The 17647-nt window shown below is 40.1% G+C and overlaps 2 protein-coding genes across 4 annotated transcripts in view; one reads left to right on the top strand and one right to left on the bottom strand.

Annotated features, from left to right (window-relative positions):
- C2H8orf88 (chromosome 2 C8orf88 homolog) overlaps positions 1–17647 on the bottom strand; it is an 86796-nt gene that overhangs the window by 36139 nt on the left and 33010 nt on the right. Inside the window, exon 6 of one of the 3 annotated variants that reach the window (XM_074944122.1) lies at positions 2937–3093. The exons of the other annotated variants lie outside the window; for them this stretch is intronic. Coding sequence (XP_074800223.1) covers positions 3067–3093 — 27 coding nt within the window. The 3' untranslated portion in view covers positions 2937–3066. Of the gene's footprint in view, positions 1–2936; positions 3094–17647 lie in introns of those variants that run through there. 3 annotated transcript variants of the gene reach the window in all.
- NECAB1 (N-terminal EF-hand calcium binding protein 1) overlaps positions 1–17647 on the top strand; it is a 116642-nt gene that overhangs the window by 98077 nt on the left and 918 nt on the right. Inside the window, exons 8-12 of the mRNA XM_074944120.1 lie at positions 2201–2277; positions 6091–6144; positions 8051–8163; positions 13760–13837; positions 14906–14997. Of these exons, the coding sequence (XP_074800221.1) occupies positions 2201–2277; positions 6091–6144; positions 8051–8163; positions 13760–13837; positions 14906–14997 (414 nt within the window). The remainder of the gene's footprint in view (positions 1–2200; positions 2278–6090; positions 6145–8050; positions 8164–13759; positions 13838–14905; positions 14998–17647) is intronic.

Genomic DNA, 17647 nt, shown 5'->3' with positions numbered 1-17647 from the left:
GCTACAGCACTCAAACCAAGGTTTAAGAATCTGAAGTGCCTTCCAAAATCTGAGAGAGATGGGGCGTGGAGCATGCTTTCAAAAGTCTTAAAAGAGCAACACTCTGCTGCGAAAATTACAGAACCTGAACCACCAAAAAAGAAAATCAACCCTCTGTTGGTGGCATCTGACTCAGATAATGAAAATGAACATGCCTCAGTCCGCACTGCTTTGGATTGTTATCGAACAGAACCCATCATCAGCATGAATGCATGTCCTCTGGAATGGTGGTTGAAGCATCAAGGGACAAATTAATCTTTAGTGCATCTGGCATGTAAATAACTTGCGACACCAGCTACAACAGTACCATGCGAATGGCTGTTCTCACTTTCAGGTGACATTGTAAACAAGAAGAGGGCATCATCTCCCGTAATGTAAACAAACTTGTTTCTTTTAGCAATTGGCTGAACAAGAAGTAGGACTGAGTGGACTTGTAGGCTCAAAAGATTTACATTGTTTTGTTTTTGAATGCGGGTTTTTTGTACGTAATTCTATGTTTGTAAGTTCAACTTTCATGATAAAGAGATTGCACTACACTACTTGTATTAGGTGAATTGAAAAATACTATTTCTTTTGTTTTTTACAGTGCAAATATTTGTAATAAAAATAAATATAAAGTAAGCACTATACACTTTGTATTTTGTATTGTAACTGAAATCAATATATTTCAAAATGTAGAAAACATCCAAAGTATTTAAATCAATGGTATTCTATTAACAGTGTGATTAATCATGCAATTGTGATTAATTTTTTTAATCACTTGACAGCCCTAGTTACTACATTTCTAAATTACAGCATACAGTGGAAAACCTATATCAGACTACTTTTAATTATTGTGAAATTGCAAAGCATTAACATAGCATTTTCCTCAAACAGTTAGTCTGATGTACTTTGTTAGACAAGCACCTTCTGTTTCAGAATTCCTATTTGGAATTTTGGAATTCCTATTTGGAATTTCAAGGTTTCTTTTTCCTAAGGCAAAACTGACTTTTCTAACATCTTCATAATGACCTAGGAGATTTGGGCTCTGTCTCCAGCTACAATCCCTGCTTTTTCCTCCTCCTCCCTTTTATGCTGAACATCAACTGTGATATTTAATCTTAGTAAGTAATGCATGCATCACAAAATAGATCTTAGATCTCTCTCTCTGCTATTGTCCCATTTTTTCCTTCTTCACTGCTCATAAATATAGCTAATTATTATTGTCTTGTGTTCTCTGTTCAGTATTCATAGTGCCAAAACAGTGACCCCCATGGGTTGACAAACATATAATGGTATATGCAAAATATCTATATTAGGTACATCTAATTGGTGGCACCCACATTGTGGTCCATGGGCCACTGGTAGTCCATGGAGCCCTCAGAGAGTTGGCTGGTCACATGGCGGAGGCTTGCCAAATTTCCAACCGTTAAATTGCATTAAGACACACAGGGAAATTATGTGATCATGAATGGGAGGAGAGATTGTCCATCTGACAGCAAATGGGAAGAGAGATGGTCCACAAGACAGTGTCTCTGTTAAGAAGTGGACAACACTAAGAAAAAGGTTGAGATCCCTTTCCTAAGTTGCCAATCACTGTGTTATCAAAGAGCTAAACAAGTTAAAGGTTCAAGTCTCCACTGCTCCATGTATCTGAACTTGTGTGTGTTTTATTTTCTTCTCCTTCCTGTCTTCTTTTTCCCTATCATTGACTCACTATAAGTAGTGGAAACATTACTGGGGGAAGGCTTGAGCAACAAAAAAGTGAGGCTTGCATTCTGATCTGAACATAGGTTAGGGCTTGGATTCATTTCCCAGGACAAGAAATTCCAACAGAGTTTCAGCAATTCCAGCAACACCCAATAGAGTTTCAAAACACTGGACGTAACGCAGAATTCAGTTTAAAAATAAAAAAGCTCGGTAGTTTCTACTGCATCCTGTGAAGAATCATGTGTTTTAGGAAATCACTATTATTGGAAAAATTGTTTCAGTTTCATTTACTAGTTACGCATCAACAAATATTAACAATCAAATACATCCTAGTCTTTTTTCAAGATGCAAAATAAGTTACAAGCTAACAAAACATTCTTAAATGTGTATTTATAACAACATAAAAATAAGTAAGTACATTACATCCCAGCTTTCAGTAACATTTTATCCTTCATTATTTATGTTTCTCAAGGTTTCTTAGAGGAAGACAACCAATGGATGACCCAGATAAACAGACTCCAGAAGCTGATTGACAAGCTGGAAAAGAAGGTATATATTTCCTTTTATCTGTTCTCTCTCTTATTTTCAGTAAAGATTTCTGAAGCAATCCTAAAACCATAAATGTTCTTCCTGCCATGTCATATTCACACTGCTGTTCCAACTAATAATGACAGCAACTAGCACAACAGCTACATGAGCTAAAGCACATTAAATGCCCATGTCTCCCTTTCATCTTGCTTAGTCCTATTTGATGATTTCATTAAAAAAAAACCCACTTCACTGAATATTCACAGCTCTTTTTTCCTGAGTTGGTATCTGTATCTGCTGTATATGCACATGCTGTATCTATGTAACACACAATGCTTACATACATTAATATGCAAAATCAACTACCCTCTGTTAGTTAACTTTGGGCTATACATAACATACCTAACACAAAACCATAAGAGCATGAAAAGTTAAGGCACCTAACAGTACCTTCTATCTTCTCCTCTATCCAGAGTCACACACCTCACCATTAGAACAAGCATCCACCGCAGAGAACACACCACAACTTACTGAGGATATTTAATAAGGTGCCTTATTAATGATGCCAGCATTCCAGTTCCTCCTGCCCCAAGGTCCCCAGCTCCCTCATAACAAACAGATCAGACTTCACACCCCTTTTGTGCAAAGATATGAAAAATCACACTCACTTGTTTCTGGGGAATAACATTTTATTTATCTTATCTGTATTTATTTTCCATTCTGCAAGCACAGGGTCCCCAGTGTCCATTCGGTATAGGATCGGGGGATGTTCTTCACCTCTTCCTGGTTGAATCTTCCCACTACAACTGGTCACAAATTCTCTGATGGTAGGGTTTTCTGTCAGAAAATGCCAATTGGTCAAAATCAAAACATTTTGTGGAGATGGTTCTATTTTGACAAAGTTCCAGTGGAACCCTGTTTGGCTTTCTGTGAACTTGCCCACCTGGCTCTTGGGCAGCCTGCCAAGTGGCCAGATGGGGAGCCAGGAGCGTGAAAACCCTAGCTTCTGACTCAGCTGGGGTTTCCAGGCTCCTAGCTCCCCTTCAGCACACCGGATGGGATGACAGGGAGCTAGGAACCTGGCAGCCCTGTGAGCATCAGCTCCCAGGCTTGTGGCTCCTTGGCATTCTGAGCATCCAGGGCCCACAGCTCTGAGGCAGCCTGCAGTCCCTGAGCCAAGGACCCCAAAGTTTCTGGAGCCCACAGCTTAGACGCCCTAGAGCCAAAGCTCCATTTCTTTTTGCAGTAAATTTTGAAATATCAAAATCCTCTGCAAAACAAAATCACCTTTATCTGTACAGTTCTTCCCATTTCCAGCTTGAGTTGTCATATGGTACCACATCACTACCAACCAAGCCAGTGGGGTGAAAGCCACCCCTATGCGAAGGGCCAGCACAAAGCCTATGCGTCAGTTAAATCCCACTTCAGATCTATTTGGAGGGTTTAAGTGGAGCATAGCCCTTACGCAGGGCCTCTGCAAATGGTGCATTTCACCTTAGACCAGTCTTGTACTTTCAAACTTACAGAAGGAATTTTAACATGCTTTAAATTAGCCTGTCAAAACTTTGGGGCCAAATTTTGCCCTCAGTTATGTAAATACCACACATTTTGTAGGCAAGCAGAATTTGGCCTATTTCATTCTACAGTAGGGTGAAATCTGCAGTAGTACTTGTTGCCACTTTATGCTGTGATCTCTTTCTTCACCTCTTTTGCTTTATTCCTGTCCTTGGAGTTTAGTATGAGAAGTATATGGAGGCCACAGGAAGTATAATGAGATGCAGTTTCCTGCATGGTTCTCTATCTGAAGTCTCTGTGCTGACAGAAGAGCCATTATAAATAGCTTCCTCACAAATGTTGTGATTCCCCATCCAAATTCTGCATGAGATGCACAATTACACAGCAGTTGATGAGTGACTGTCATGTCACTACTGACTTAGTCTGCCACCTGCTGTTGGTGGTGCTCCAGCAAATACCATGTTTACTTAAATTCCACTAAAAGCATCACCTCTGCTGTTTTCTTTTAACCACCTATTGTGTTTGCACTGGCAAAATGCCTGCTTCCCAAGGTTAAGAAGTCATTGCCCAATATATCTTACACAAAGAAGCTCGGACACTGTGTTGCCATTTGCCACAATGTAGCCTGTTGCAATTTGCCAAATCCTGAATTTTGCTTCATGTCTTTATTACAAATATTTCTTGTTTGTTCTGAAGTGTGAAGAAACTGTCTCTGGTGGCAAAATACCCATTTGTCACTGGGTATGTCTACACTTCAAGCGGAGGTATAAATTCCAGCTCAAGGAGACATACCTATGTTAGCTCTTGGACAGTTGGGTAGTCACAGTGGCTAGCCCCTTTGCAGCTCACAACTACACTCTATTTTTAGTGCAGTGGCTTGATCAGAGCAAATCCAGGTATGTCTCTTCAAGCTGAAATTTACACCTCCAGCTCGACATGTAGACATACCCACTGGGTTACAAGTATTCCCATTTGTGTAGCATTATAGGGCCTGATCATCAGTGGGCATTTGTTAACTTTGTATAGGCACTACTAGATGTGTTCACACAAATCAAAGATTTGCATGTCCACATCTAGTAGTATGCACATGAAGTAAGTAGACAGATTTGCAATCTCATAAATGCACCTGCTTGAAAATCAGACTAATTGCAAGCAGGTAGTTCTATGCATGTGCAGTTCTACTTTGTGCCTGTTCCTTCTCCAGAAGTTTCTTTAATCCAGCAGATGTGTTTAGAAGCTAATTTACAACCTCTAACAGAGGGGTTCCCAAACTTGGTTTACAGCTTGTTCAAGGTAAGCCCCTAGCGGGCCGCGAGACACTTTGTTTACCTGAGCATCCGCAAGTATGGCCACTTGCAGCTCCCAGTGGCCGCGATTCACTGTTCCGAGCCAAGAGGAGCTGCGGGAAGTGGTGGCCCGGCCCGCGCCACTTCCCGCAGCTCCCATTGGCCAGGAACGGCGAACCGCGGCCATTGGGAGCTGCGAGCGGCTGTACCTCCGGATGCTCAGGTAAACAAAGCGTAGCGCGGCCCACCAGGGGCTTACCCTGAACAAGCCGCGAACCAAGTTTGGGAACCACTGCTCCAGCATATATATCGTTCACTGCTGCAATGTGGATTCTTGTAACTGCATTGTTGGCTGCATGGAAGATTTCCCAGCTATGAATGCTAGTAGTTGTGGAAGACTCTTCAAGCCCTAATTGAGCTTCCTTCTTCTCTTGGGCACATTTAGCAGCGACTCGTTAATAAAGGGATTTGCTCATAGTACTACCTATGAATAAAATCTACACAAGTTTCTCCTATACAAGATCTATATTATGCTAAATCTCAGGGTTCATTCATTCATTCCTACTTGCCTCTTGTTTGTGACATCTTCAGAGTTTTTCTTTTGTGAGTTAGATCTAAAAATATGAATGTGACTGAGCAGATTTATCACAAATTAACAACTTGCTTCTCTGTCTAGCTATTAATGGGATTTGAAATCTCTCTCTCTCTCTCTCTCTGTGTAATATATATATATATATATATATATATATATATATATATATATATATATAATGCTAAATTTGATCCAGCCTGTAGCTCTTGTACAGCCACTGAAGTGGGCGAGGTTCTGCAAACAATTTGTATGTCAGACTAACAACTAATAAATAAGCAGAAAGGCCTTAGCTCAAACTCTTCATTCTAAGTAGGCCTATAGCAGAATCTGATTTGGAATGGCCTAGTCTACCCCTCACTCCCACCCCAAAAAAAGTCTAAGTCATTGGCCACAGCTAATCTTTTGTGTTTATATTTGCATTCTTTCACCCTTGATCACAAGAATCTAAAGCTTGAGCCACTGGAAGAAGAGGTTTTGGAAGGAAACACAAAATCTGTAAGTGTTTTTCAAGGCAGTGAATTTATTAAGGCATTTATTAAGGCATTATTAAGGCATGGACCAATTTTGTGTGGTATAGCCAGAATCCATCTGCAGCTTGGTTGAAATCACCAAACTCACTTTTCAGCTAATAAGGATCTATTTTATTGCAGCAGAGCCTCAATGCACAAGAAATAACAACAAGACCTAAAAGAGCTTTCTGGGGAAGAGGGAGTATCACCAAACTGGGAAGACATGAGAAAATACCCATTATTTAGAGATAATAAACAGAGATAGTGAATCATAAAAATAAAGAAACTAAGAACATATCCAGAAATGAACACAAATTACAAGTAGGTATATATGCCAAGAGCAAATCTTCCAAATAAATCAGTGTTGATATCAAGGTTAAACTTTAAATCAATTATGCACGAAAAGAGATAGCCAATGATGGTACTTAGTAGAATCGAATGAGAAAAACATTAACAAGAAAAGATCAAATTAGTCATATGATTCTGGATAGCTTGCTCATGAAATAGTATAGATGAAAGTTGATCAATGAGACGACCATACCAATAATCAAGCCAGGAAGGAATCAAAGCCTGGACCAAAGATTCCATTGAGTTGGTTGTTAAGCAAGCATCATTTCTTGAAATATTGACTAAGCAAAGTAACAGGTATTAATGGATGAACCAATATGCAAGTTCCTTAAAATATTAGAATTATAAGCATCAAGAATTCAGGATGAAAAGGTCTGGTGTCTTCTCCACTTCCAATTATTCTTCTAGAGTTTTACCTTTAATCAAGGTTATTCATTCTGTAGAGAGGACAAACTTTTCAAGTCAATGTATAGTTTCAATTATTATTTTCAACAGGTCACTTAAAAAAAATTACGATAATGACCACATTGTAAATCTTTTTTGCCTTTCTTTTATTTAATTTCACAAGGCCTTAATCCAAAGTGAAGCAGAAACATACATTTTCTTCTCTAGCACCTCTGTTTCCTGATTATATATCTGAGAAAACCTGTACTGGACTATATCAAAAATAGGGTTGTATTCCATAACTTAAATAATTTTTGTTGTGCAATTTGTAGTATTAAGGTTTGGGCCTGTGAGCAATTGGGGTCAAAAGGTTGTACTAGTAAGTCAATGAACCAAACTTCCATATCTGGAGACTTGGGTTCAATGTGCACATCTGCTTGCATAGTATTGATTCATCCACTGAAATGTGTTTACTTTTCTTATAAAATAAGCAACTGTTGTTTCTTGACATAACAATCAACACACTAGAAACACGCTTTGGACAAGTCACACACATTTTCAAAAGTAGCCACAGATTTTGGGTGCCCAACGTGAGCAGCAGCCAAGCTTGGTGCAAGAATAACCTGTAGCATATGTAGATTATTTTACTCTAAGATTCCAGAGCACTAAAACAGTGGATTGCAAACTCTGCGGGGGAATGTTGGGGGGTAGGAGTGGAGGGGTTGTTTTGTTTTACATGATGTTATCATTTCTGCTGGTCTTACATTTTATAAAAGCTTATATATTTACAAAAGCTAAATTTGGAGGCAAATTGGAACTGAGAGTATCCCTTTAAGATTCCTGTACAATCAGTATTTTTTTAAATTCTCTATGCTGTACTTGATATCTGTCTGAATGTTGATTACATTTTTTTCATTTAACTAAATGAAGTTGGATATACTTAATATCATGGATTTGAAGATACTCAACTTGAGAAACCTAGGGCTTGATTTTTAAAGATGCTAAGCACCCATCACCCCAAGTGAAGCTGATGGGAGCTGAAGTGCTCAGCACATCTGGAATTCAGGCCATAGATTTCTCAACTTGGGAATTTTCTTAGTTTAAAATGTATGGAATTGATAGGAGGCACATGACAATGAATACTGTAATATCTTTATCAGCACATAATGATTGTTCAGCGTCAAATGTCTGTGCTAGAGGAAGAACTAGAAGAATTCCGACTCGCTCTGAAACAGTATGTGGAATCTGCTTCTACTCGGACTGGATGTTTGCAGTAAGTATGTTATTACCTTGCAGCATATTCTGCGTAGCACTACAGAGATGAATATTTCTTTGAATGAATCTCAAACTTGGGGTAGACCATGTGTTAATAGAGAGACTGTCTCATGGACCATCTCCCGTCCCATGGACGTGGACCATCTTCTCTTCTATCAGGGAACACACACAAGGGCAGAGTTGGGACAGGACTATTGGAATCAAAGGGAGAGTTCAAAGCATATAAAATATTCTAGTATTCAATGTGGGGCCAGCTGTAGAGGTGGACAAATAATTCAACATATATGTTGAATAATTTGAAAAGAATCACACAATGTGCTGAATTACTCAGTGAATAGTATTTGCCCAGCTTTTGTCCTCTGTAACAGAGGATAATTAGAAAAAGGGCTGGAAGTGAGAATAGTCATAGGATATCCCTAGGATTCTACAGTTCCTTTTAGGGGAGGTTGTTTTGTAGCATTTTCTTAGGATCCCTGAGAAGGGGAGCTTTTGAAGACAGACTCTTTGAAGGCTCTTTTTTTCTAGTGCATACCTCTCTGGGACAGTGCCTCAGCAAGCTTCCCCCACCCTGATCCTGCAGTCCTGATCCTGCAAAACATCCCACAAAAGCATATAAAGCTCTACCCATGCAAATCACTTTGCAGGATCAGACCCTTAGTTTGGAACTCTTTCAAAGTTGAATAAAAGACTGATTTCCTGCCTACCATAGTGTGATTGTTGTGAATTATTGGGCTCTTTTCTTCTGCTGTACTTCTCTTTTAATCAATCACTCTCTGAGGACAGGTTACACTTAAAACATGGCATCGGTGCAGTTGCACCAATGCAGCTGCGCTGCTTTAATGAAGATGTTCTGAGCTGACGGGAGAGAGCTTCTCCTGTTGGCGAAGTTAATCCACCTCTGTGAGAGGCGATAGGTATGTCAGCGGGAGAAGCTCTCCTGCTGACAGAGCACTGTCTTCGCCATCACTTAGGTTGATATAACTAAATTGCTTAGGAGATGTGGATTATTCACACCCTTAAGTGACGTAGTTATACTGAAGTAATTCTGTAGTGTAGACCAGGGCTAAGTCTCATGCCTGTGTTTTCCAGGCAAATATGCTAGCTTCCAGCTAAACCCCAGTAAGGATATTTAGAATCCAAAGCAGTGCTATTCAGGGAACGAAGGCTGTTAATAAAAACATGCCTGGAAAGTTTTATTGTGTTTTGATTCTTATTTAAGTATGGTTTAAAGTTCATCATAAAGAGAGGATGAAAAATCCCTATAGAGAGGGCAAACAGACCAGTGAGGGCTTCTTTCCTTGTTTATTACACTAGGCATGCTAGAGCTCAAAAAGTCTCAAAGCTACTAGTCTAAAGACTGAAATCATAAGCCTCAAATTTTATGTTACAATGCACCTAAATAAGCCACAGAAGAAATTTTATGCCACACTACCCTCACCTGTTCGTTTGCTAAGAGGTGTCCATCCAGTGACTTGCATGCTGCACCCCTCATCCATCTGAGGGAAATTTAAAATCAGAACATGCCCAGTACGAGGAGAGCATTCTTTTGGTGATAGTTCTGTGCTTGTGAAGGTTTTTTCAGCATACTGAGAGGTAATGGTGGACCTCCCCCAATAGGGAGAAGATCTCCAGCCTATTAAAAGGGTGGCTAGCTCAGTTCAAGTCAGACCAGACCTATAAAATGGAAAGGACAAATCTGACAGTTTGCTGAGTATACAGCGCTCAGATAACGTAGTGAGAGCAAAATATATTCCTATTATTAATATTAGAATTACCATAGTGCCTAGGACCCATAGTCACTGCCAAGGACCCATTGTGCTAGGTGCTATACAAACACAGAACAAGATGATCCCTGCCCCAAAGAGCTTACAATCTAAGTAATATATAAACAGAGGCATCATGCTAGACTAAAGGCATTTGTGTTTCTTTTCCTATTATTAGAATTCATTAAAACAGTGGTTCTCAAACTTATTTGATCGGGCTCCCCTTCTTTATGACTGTAGTCATTTATGCCCCCCCACCCCAAGTACATATACCACCACCTAGCTCTGAAGGCAGGGAGGAGAGTAGTGGCTGCTGGCTGGATGCCCACCTCTGAAGGCAGCACTGCACCAGCAGCAGCACAGAAGGGTGGTAATGTGAAAAGTGATATTTGTTAATACCACTTTTCAGAGCAGACACAGCGCCCCACTGCCATGCCGGGGCTGACAGCCAGAGCCCCGCTGCCTCAAGGTGAGGGATTGTGGGGGCAGAAGAACTCAAGCCTAGGCTGCCTCCCAGTGAGGAACTGGGGAGGGAGGAGGAGAGCCCAAGCCTGGGCTGCCTCCTTGTGAAGCACTGGGGGCGCAGAAGAGCCCAAGCCTGGGCGGCCTCCCCGTGAGGGATTGAGAGGAGAGCCCGAGCCCAGGTGGTGGGGTTCCGGCGGTCAGCCCCAGCATGGCGAGGCTCCGGCCATCCCCTTTCTCCCTGCCTCCCGGGTGTGCATGGCCCTTCTGGTCCAGCCCCAGCCATAGCTCTTAAAAATAAAATAAAAAAAAAGCACAAAGCTCATTCCTGCACCTCTCTTGGGAGACTTGCCCCATGGTTTGAGAAGTGCTGGATTAAAAAAGCAAATACTATACTGTGCCTGTATTGCATCTTAAAGGTAGACAATCTGGTCTGCCTGTCCCCACCCCACCTCCACCCAATGCGTGGGGCAGCCACTTATAGCTAGGAGGTGAAGAAGCTGGGGCTGCCAGCCCAAGGCAGGTGGAGCCAGCAGAGCAGGAGCACCGCTGGGGTCTGCACCACTTTCACCTCTCCCTCCCCCCGGCAGGGGGATGTGCTGTTTTTATTCCCTCCTCCCCCCCAGCTGGGAGGGGGACAAACTTGCAAACTCAGTCCGACCCAGGGAAAGAAGCTGGCTTCAAGGAAGTTGCCAGGGCTGAGGAGGGAGCTCAGCTGCTGCTGGAGCCTGTCCTGGAGCGTCAGATGCTGGAGCCTAAACTGTGCTTTGTTCAGAGTTACGAACATTTCAGAGTTATGGACAACCTCCATTCTCTCCATAACTCTGAGGTTCTACTGTATATAGGAAAGGCAGATTAAGTCACAGAAGTGGAGGAGCTGCACTATGGCTCAAGATTCCATAGAAAATGAGTGATGCAGACAACACAGTCAGTCAATAGAATGTGTATGGAAAAGAATCTCAAGTAATTAGAAGATATGTAGGATTATAATACCAGCTTCTGGTTCAGGAAAAACATATGAGTCTGATTCTTAGCTCTGGCTGAGTAGCACGCAGGAGAGGACTCATGATGAGGAACAAAATTATGATTCACTAATTCTGGGACTGGTCAGCCCCTAGCATATGTTAGAGCAAGCTAGGGGCTGCTCTCACTTACACTTGGTTTCCTATGGCTGCGGCTGTTGTTCTAGTAACAGTGAATAACCACATATCCTTATTCTTGGACTTTCCCACTCCACCAGGAGCTGTAACATCCCAGCATTGCTCCTAAGAAAGGGGTGCTTCCTGTTGATGTGATCCAATGACTTTACTTCCCCTTTGCATTGGCAAAGTACTGAAAAGGACCTGTAGCATTATAAAAAATTAGGTCCACTGAGTGTGTCTTGGTAAGGAAGATCAAAGAGGAAACCATATCTAGTAAAGCAATAATAATGGGCAACTTCAGCTAAAACACAAATAAACTGGTCATATCTCATGCCAGAACAAGGTTTGGAGAAGCAATAAACAATTGTTTCTTGGAACAGCTTTCTTTAAATCTGGTGAATGTGGGGAGAGGACAGTCTCAATTTAGGATTGGAGCTAGTAAAACATATTCCAGCAGAACAATTATCCATCAGAGAGATCTGATTCTATGGAATGGACATGACACCATAACACACATCATATGGAAATGAAGTTGGAGAAAGAAAAAAAATGAACTTTTTGTAATATTTGGGAATGGTTGACTATGTTACAGACAAATGTACCATCACACAAGAGCCAAGAGATGGAAAAGCAAACAAGAATGGTACCTGCTACAAAAAAGAATGTACAACATACCAAAGCATTCTTTAGTAACACTGAACCACACACTTGTCATAAGAAAAATCCTAAATTGTTTGAAAATATAAAACAAAGAGCATATAGAAAAAGGAAGAACTGATTTGTTTCCCCAATTTAGCTGATATTTGGTATGACAGCAGTGCCACCTGCTGGTCACTTTCTGATTCATTCTGGATGTTTTATTTTGTTATGTTTCTGTATGGAGTTCCTGACCACTTCTTCATATTGTACAGAGTTCTAGTCTTCATGCAGCAGCAAATAAAACCAATAAATCAGGGTGGATTCATTACCAGTTACAGTTTAGGGTGTAATCTGAGCACAGTTTTCAAACAAAGCAGTAATAAAATCTCCACATCTCACATTTGGATGTTCAAATAGTCTATAAGTATCCTTTTTTGCAGTGCACATCCAGTTGCCAATTTGAGCATCCAAATGCAGAATTACAAATCATATCAAGACTTACATATTTGAAAACTAGCTCCTGAGTATGAGGTTTATAGAATGCACTAAAGCAGATGACACTGTGGGAAGGATTGGCATATGTTCCATGGGATATTTTATGCCTCCATGAACTGGTAAGATGAACTCCATGGCAAGTTGTATAAAAGACAACTGGAGGAATAAACCCAAAAGTAGACAATACAGGGGGGAAAAGTTTTTCTGAGAATATGGGCTCTTAGGCAGGGACTGTTTTTGTGTTGTTTGTTGGTACAGTAGCTAGTACCATGGGACCCTATTCCAAATGTGGGGTCTCTAGGTGCCATCACAATAGAAATACGTGATAAAAAGATACTGTTTAAAAAAGTGTATGAGCAATGGATAGTGACCATTCCATCTTTACGCCACATATGGCTGCTTGTTTCCAAAACACCTAAGTCTATCCTGTTTTAATAAACTTCTCATCTCTGAAAAATGAATCTGCACAAGTGAAGCAGCATAATTTAGGCCAAAATTTTCAGAAGTGACTAATGATTTAGATGCCTTAATTTCTGGGTATCCCACTCTGAGACACCTTACCCAGGAGGCTTGATTTTCAGAGCATGGCTAATCAGCCCTTTCTGATAATAGGACCCTTTTAACCTGTCTCAAATTGGGCACATAAGTACTGAGGCATCTAAGTCACTACTCACTGTTGAAAATCTTGTCCTGACTTCACAATTTACTTCACTTACTCTCTATGGGAACCACTGTATTATGCTGGTTTGCTGTGCAGCACAGTTGGATTAGTTTCTAGAATACTGAACCATACTTTTTGAGATAAAGTACCCTAGCATTTGGAACGGTATGAGAAATTAATTTTGTAAATAAGAGTCCATTATAACAGTTTTAATTTTAAAGAGTAAAAATAAAAGTTCTGCTTAAAAATACTATGCAGTATATCACAGATAAAAGTAGAAAGGAGCTCAAGTCATTTGCAACACAGATGCCTCTAACTCCACATATTTGTCCCTCAGACTATCCTTTTTACAGAAATCACTAAGTTTTGTTCAGGTCACTGTACTGTAACTTGGGAAAAGTGTGCTTGCTAATTCTGTCCTACAACTCTTAGTGTTTCCATACAGAAGCTTTCAAGTGAATGCCGCTTCATCATTTATGAGTTCTGGGAGAACAGCAGTGCCTGGAATAGGCAAGTAGTGAGATTACCTTTTGCATTTCAGGTTGTTTAGAAGGTTAGAAAGTAACTGCATGAAACTACTGGTATATAAAGATATAAATATCTTTCATTAATTTACTTGATCTACTTTCCAATTAAATGCCATTAAGAATGCTTCATAACAGTTCAGTTTTTTCTGCATTGAGCTTAAAACACTATTTGAATATCTATTGAAAAGACATCCAGTAGTCTGACTTGAATAGGCAGAGACTGAAGGTGGCGAGATACAGAATTAAGAGTCATCAGAATAGGGACAGTAGTTGAGTATAGGAGGAAAAAAGTAAGGGGATGAAATGATGCTGGCAGAGAGCTAATGCAGGGTGGACAAGGAGCTAAAAGGAGACAGACAGGTTGCAGTCCCGCAACATACTTAAGCACATGTGTAACTTTAAGCATGTGAGTGGTCACTGGTGCCTTCCTCCAAGGTTTCCCACCCCTACCACAAAAGCCCAGCAGGCTTCCAGTCTCTCTTCGGGACCTTGGAAGATACCACACCCAGAGGATTTCCCACCAGCTGGGTTCCAGTCTGTAGGAGGCAGAGCATTTAGGGAAGTGGGAAAAAGTGGAGATTTTTCTCTGAACTGAGTTTTATAAAAAAGATTTGAAGGTGGAATCCATTGTTTTGGGGTTTTCTGCAGCCTAATATCCTGCTTACAGAACCTGGCCCAATGAGTTCAGAGAGGGTGCATTTACCTTCAGAAACAGTAATAAGAAGAATTGAAAAGGCACTTCAACACCATTGGAATAGACAAATTGCCATACAGGATCAGACCAAAGATCCATTTAGTTCAGTTTCTGGAAACAGATGCTGCCAAGGAAGATGCAAGAATGTCACTGCAGGCTGAGATGGGATAATATGCCCCTCACATTAGGTCAGATCCTGGTCTCTAATAGTTAAAGGTTGGCGAAAGCCCTGAAACACGTTTAATATCCCTTCTGAAATTTTTTTAAATTATAATTATGAATTTCTGGCTATTCTTCATAGCCATATATTCAATCCTTTTAAATCTTGTTAAGTTCTCATCACTTATGTGTATACAGTCATCTCCAGATGAATTACAGCAAGACATTCCAAAGGAGTAATGTGGACTTCTTGGAAACTCCAGAACTCATGACAACTATGCAAGTACCTGGTAATTATCAAGTTTTTCCACAATACTTTACTTGCTTCAATATGAAGACTTCCCATTGATTACAATGTTCCTTATGTGGAATAACTGCAAAATTTGCCCTTATTCAACACTCTTTTGTAATTTTGCCTCTGTTTTGTTCTTTTTTATTTTTTATTTTTCTTTAAACATCAAGGGTTTGTACACAGTAATACAATTGTTAAACACATCCGTAATAGGAATATACACAATACTTCCTCCTATTGGAGAAAAAGTAAGATTATTACAAATTAAGTATTAACCTAACAAATATAGTACAGAAAATATCCAGAATATAAAGAGTCCCTTTGTAAATAGTAACATTCTGTTGCTTTGAACTGTTTTTGCACTACTGGTTTAAAAATATTTAGTCAGAAAATATGTTTGCTTTCCGATAAAGAGCTAGATTTCAATTTAATTGCATTTGCTTGTATTACATTGACAGAAAGAGTGGTCTTAATTTACCACACAATTGTGCATATTTCCTGCAACTTTTCTCCAAACTCCATTCTGAAAAGCTGAGATGCAGAAGATTCCCAAATTATAATTAATATTATTTGTATTACAGTAGCACCTAGTACTATGTGGTATACATGCACCTTATAAGAGAAACTTCTTGTCCCAAAGTGCTTACAGTCTAAGTAGACAAGAACAACAAATGGAGCAAGCATCATCCCCATTTTACAGATGGAGAACTAAGACACAGAGAGATTAAGTACTTTGTCCAAGGTCATACAGGAAATCCATAGCAGAGCTCAAAATTGAACCCAGATCTCCTATTGTAGGAGTTGGGCCAACAAGTCCCTGTCCAATGCCTAATCTCTAGACCATTTTTTCTCTCCAGTAGAGTAACTGGGCCAAATCCTGAGGTTTTTCCATCAAGCAAACTCCATACACAAACTCCACTGACTTCAATAAGAGTTTGCCTGAGTAAGGAATGAGTAAATCCTAACCAAGGAATGCAGAATTTAGCTCAATAATTTAGTAATATAATGCACTATTTCCCTCTGCATGATAGCGTCAGACTACACTGTGCCAATGGCTGGACTGGAATTCAGCAAGGGATGGAGAACGAAGAAATAGTGGTGTTCCAATCACAGCTGGGGAACGTCTGTTTAGCATCAAATCAAATAAAATGTATATATCATTTATAAATGTCTAAATATAAAGATCAGTCTTAAATTAAATTTAAAACATGTTTTAAGCATACACTCTGCCTTTTAAGTGGGATTTTAGTTTACAGCATGCCTCCTGATTATTACCATGGCAACCAGAGTATTGCTCAGCATGAACTTCTTGCTCAAAAAAATAATATAGGAAAGTAATATTTAGGATCTGCATAGTTTAATTTTCACGATATATAGGTTATATTTTCTTTTAGAAATACACATACCTATGTTAAGGTTTTTTTTCAATAAGTGCAGTAATTGTAGCATAAGGATCTTCATACAAATTTGTATTCAAAGGAAAAAAAAAGCTTAAGAGAGAGCAAAAATGATGGCTGTAAGGCAATTACTATATTTTATGCAACAGTCACATACAATGTAGACTGAGACCTGTTTAAAACTCAGTGAAGAACAGAAATAACTCTGCAACTAGCAAAGTCAATTTTGTAATTGATGTAACCCAGGAAAGCCCGGCTCAGATACAGCTACTGCTTTTCAGTATGATCCTTTTTAATCCAATTTTCCAGCTGAGTTGACCAACAAGGAGATGAATTGACTTCTCCAAGGTCACATATTTAATCTGTGACTCAATAAAGATTACCCAATCCTGGAAACCTTCTCTTATGTGAGTAATCCAATTCATGTCAATAGGAATATACTCACCAGGATAAGGACTACTCACAAGTGTAAGGGGTTTGCAGGAGTGATATCTGGGATCCTCCTTGTAACAGTACCCAGTAGATTCTGATCACTGTCATTTGTCAAGGGTATCAACCTTTTGTAACCTTGACCCATGTCATGTATTAATAGATCAGTGACCAGGCCCACTTGCTCCAGGCTCTCTCTGAGGTTGACATGTACCACTTAGTACTAACTTTGATGTATTCTTCTTACCCTACATTGGAAAGGGAAGAACTCCCAGCACAATTGGAGCAACAAGACTGACACTCATGTACCTGACTTTGATGTTCATAAAGCAGGACTCTGGCCTCAGCATTGGCTCAGCAAAGATCAATGCTTCATAATGCATTCACAATGCTCCACCTCATTGCCTATACAATTCCAGCTGCTTAAGTGAGGGCAGGAAGATGCAAGCTGCTATTTGGACTAAGATGGACCAGAGGAATCAGCTGATTCCAAATACATTTTCACTACAGAGAAATACAACGGCAGTGAATCGACACGGGAGGATCCAGTTCTTATGGAAATAGTCAAAGACCACTGATTTTGATTTAAAACTGGGACAGAAATCTGCAGGAATCACAACTGAGAGTTTCCTGGGCCAGGTACTTTTGCCCAATGAGGCTGTTGTACCTTGCACCCTATTTTAGATCAGATGATGAAGGTGGACAGACACTTCACTCAGCTACCCTTGCTTTGAAGGCTTTTGCGAAAGAGTACATCTTCCCCAAGGTCAATCACCAGTTATGTCCCCCATCCTCGATGCAAGAGCCTTGTAGTGGAGATGA

The sequence above is a fragment of the Natator depressus genome, chromosome 2 (assembly GCF_965152275.1).
Source record: "Natator depressus isolate rNatDep1 chromosome 2, rNatDep2.hap1, whole genome shotgun sequence".
Classification (NCBI taxonomy): Eukaryota; Metazoa; Chordata; order Testudines; family Cheloniidae; genus Natator; species Natator depressus.
Note: the sequence above shows the minus strand (reverse complement) of the source record. Positions and strands in the feature narration are given on the sequence as shown.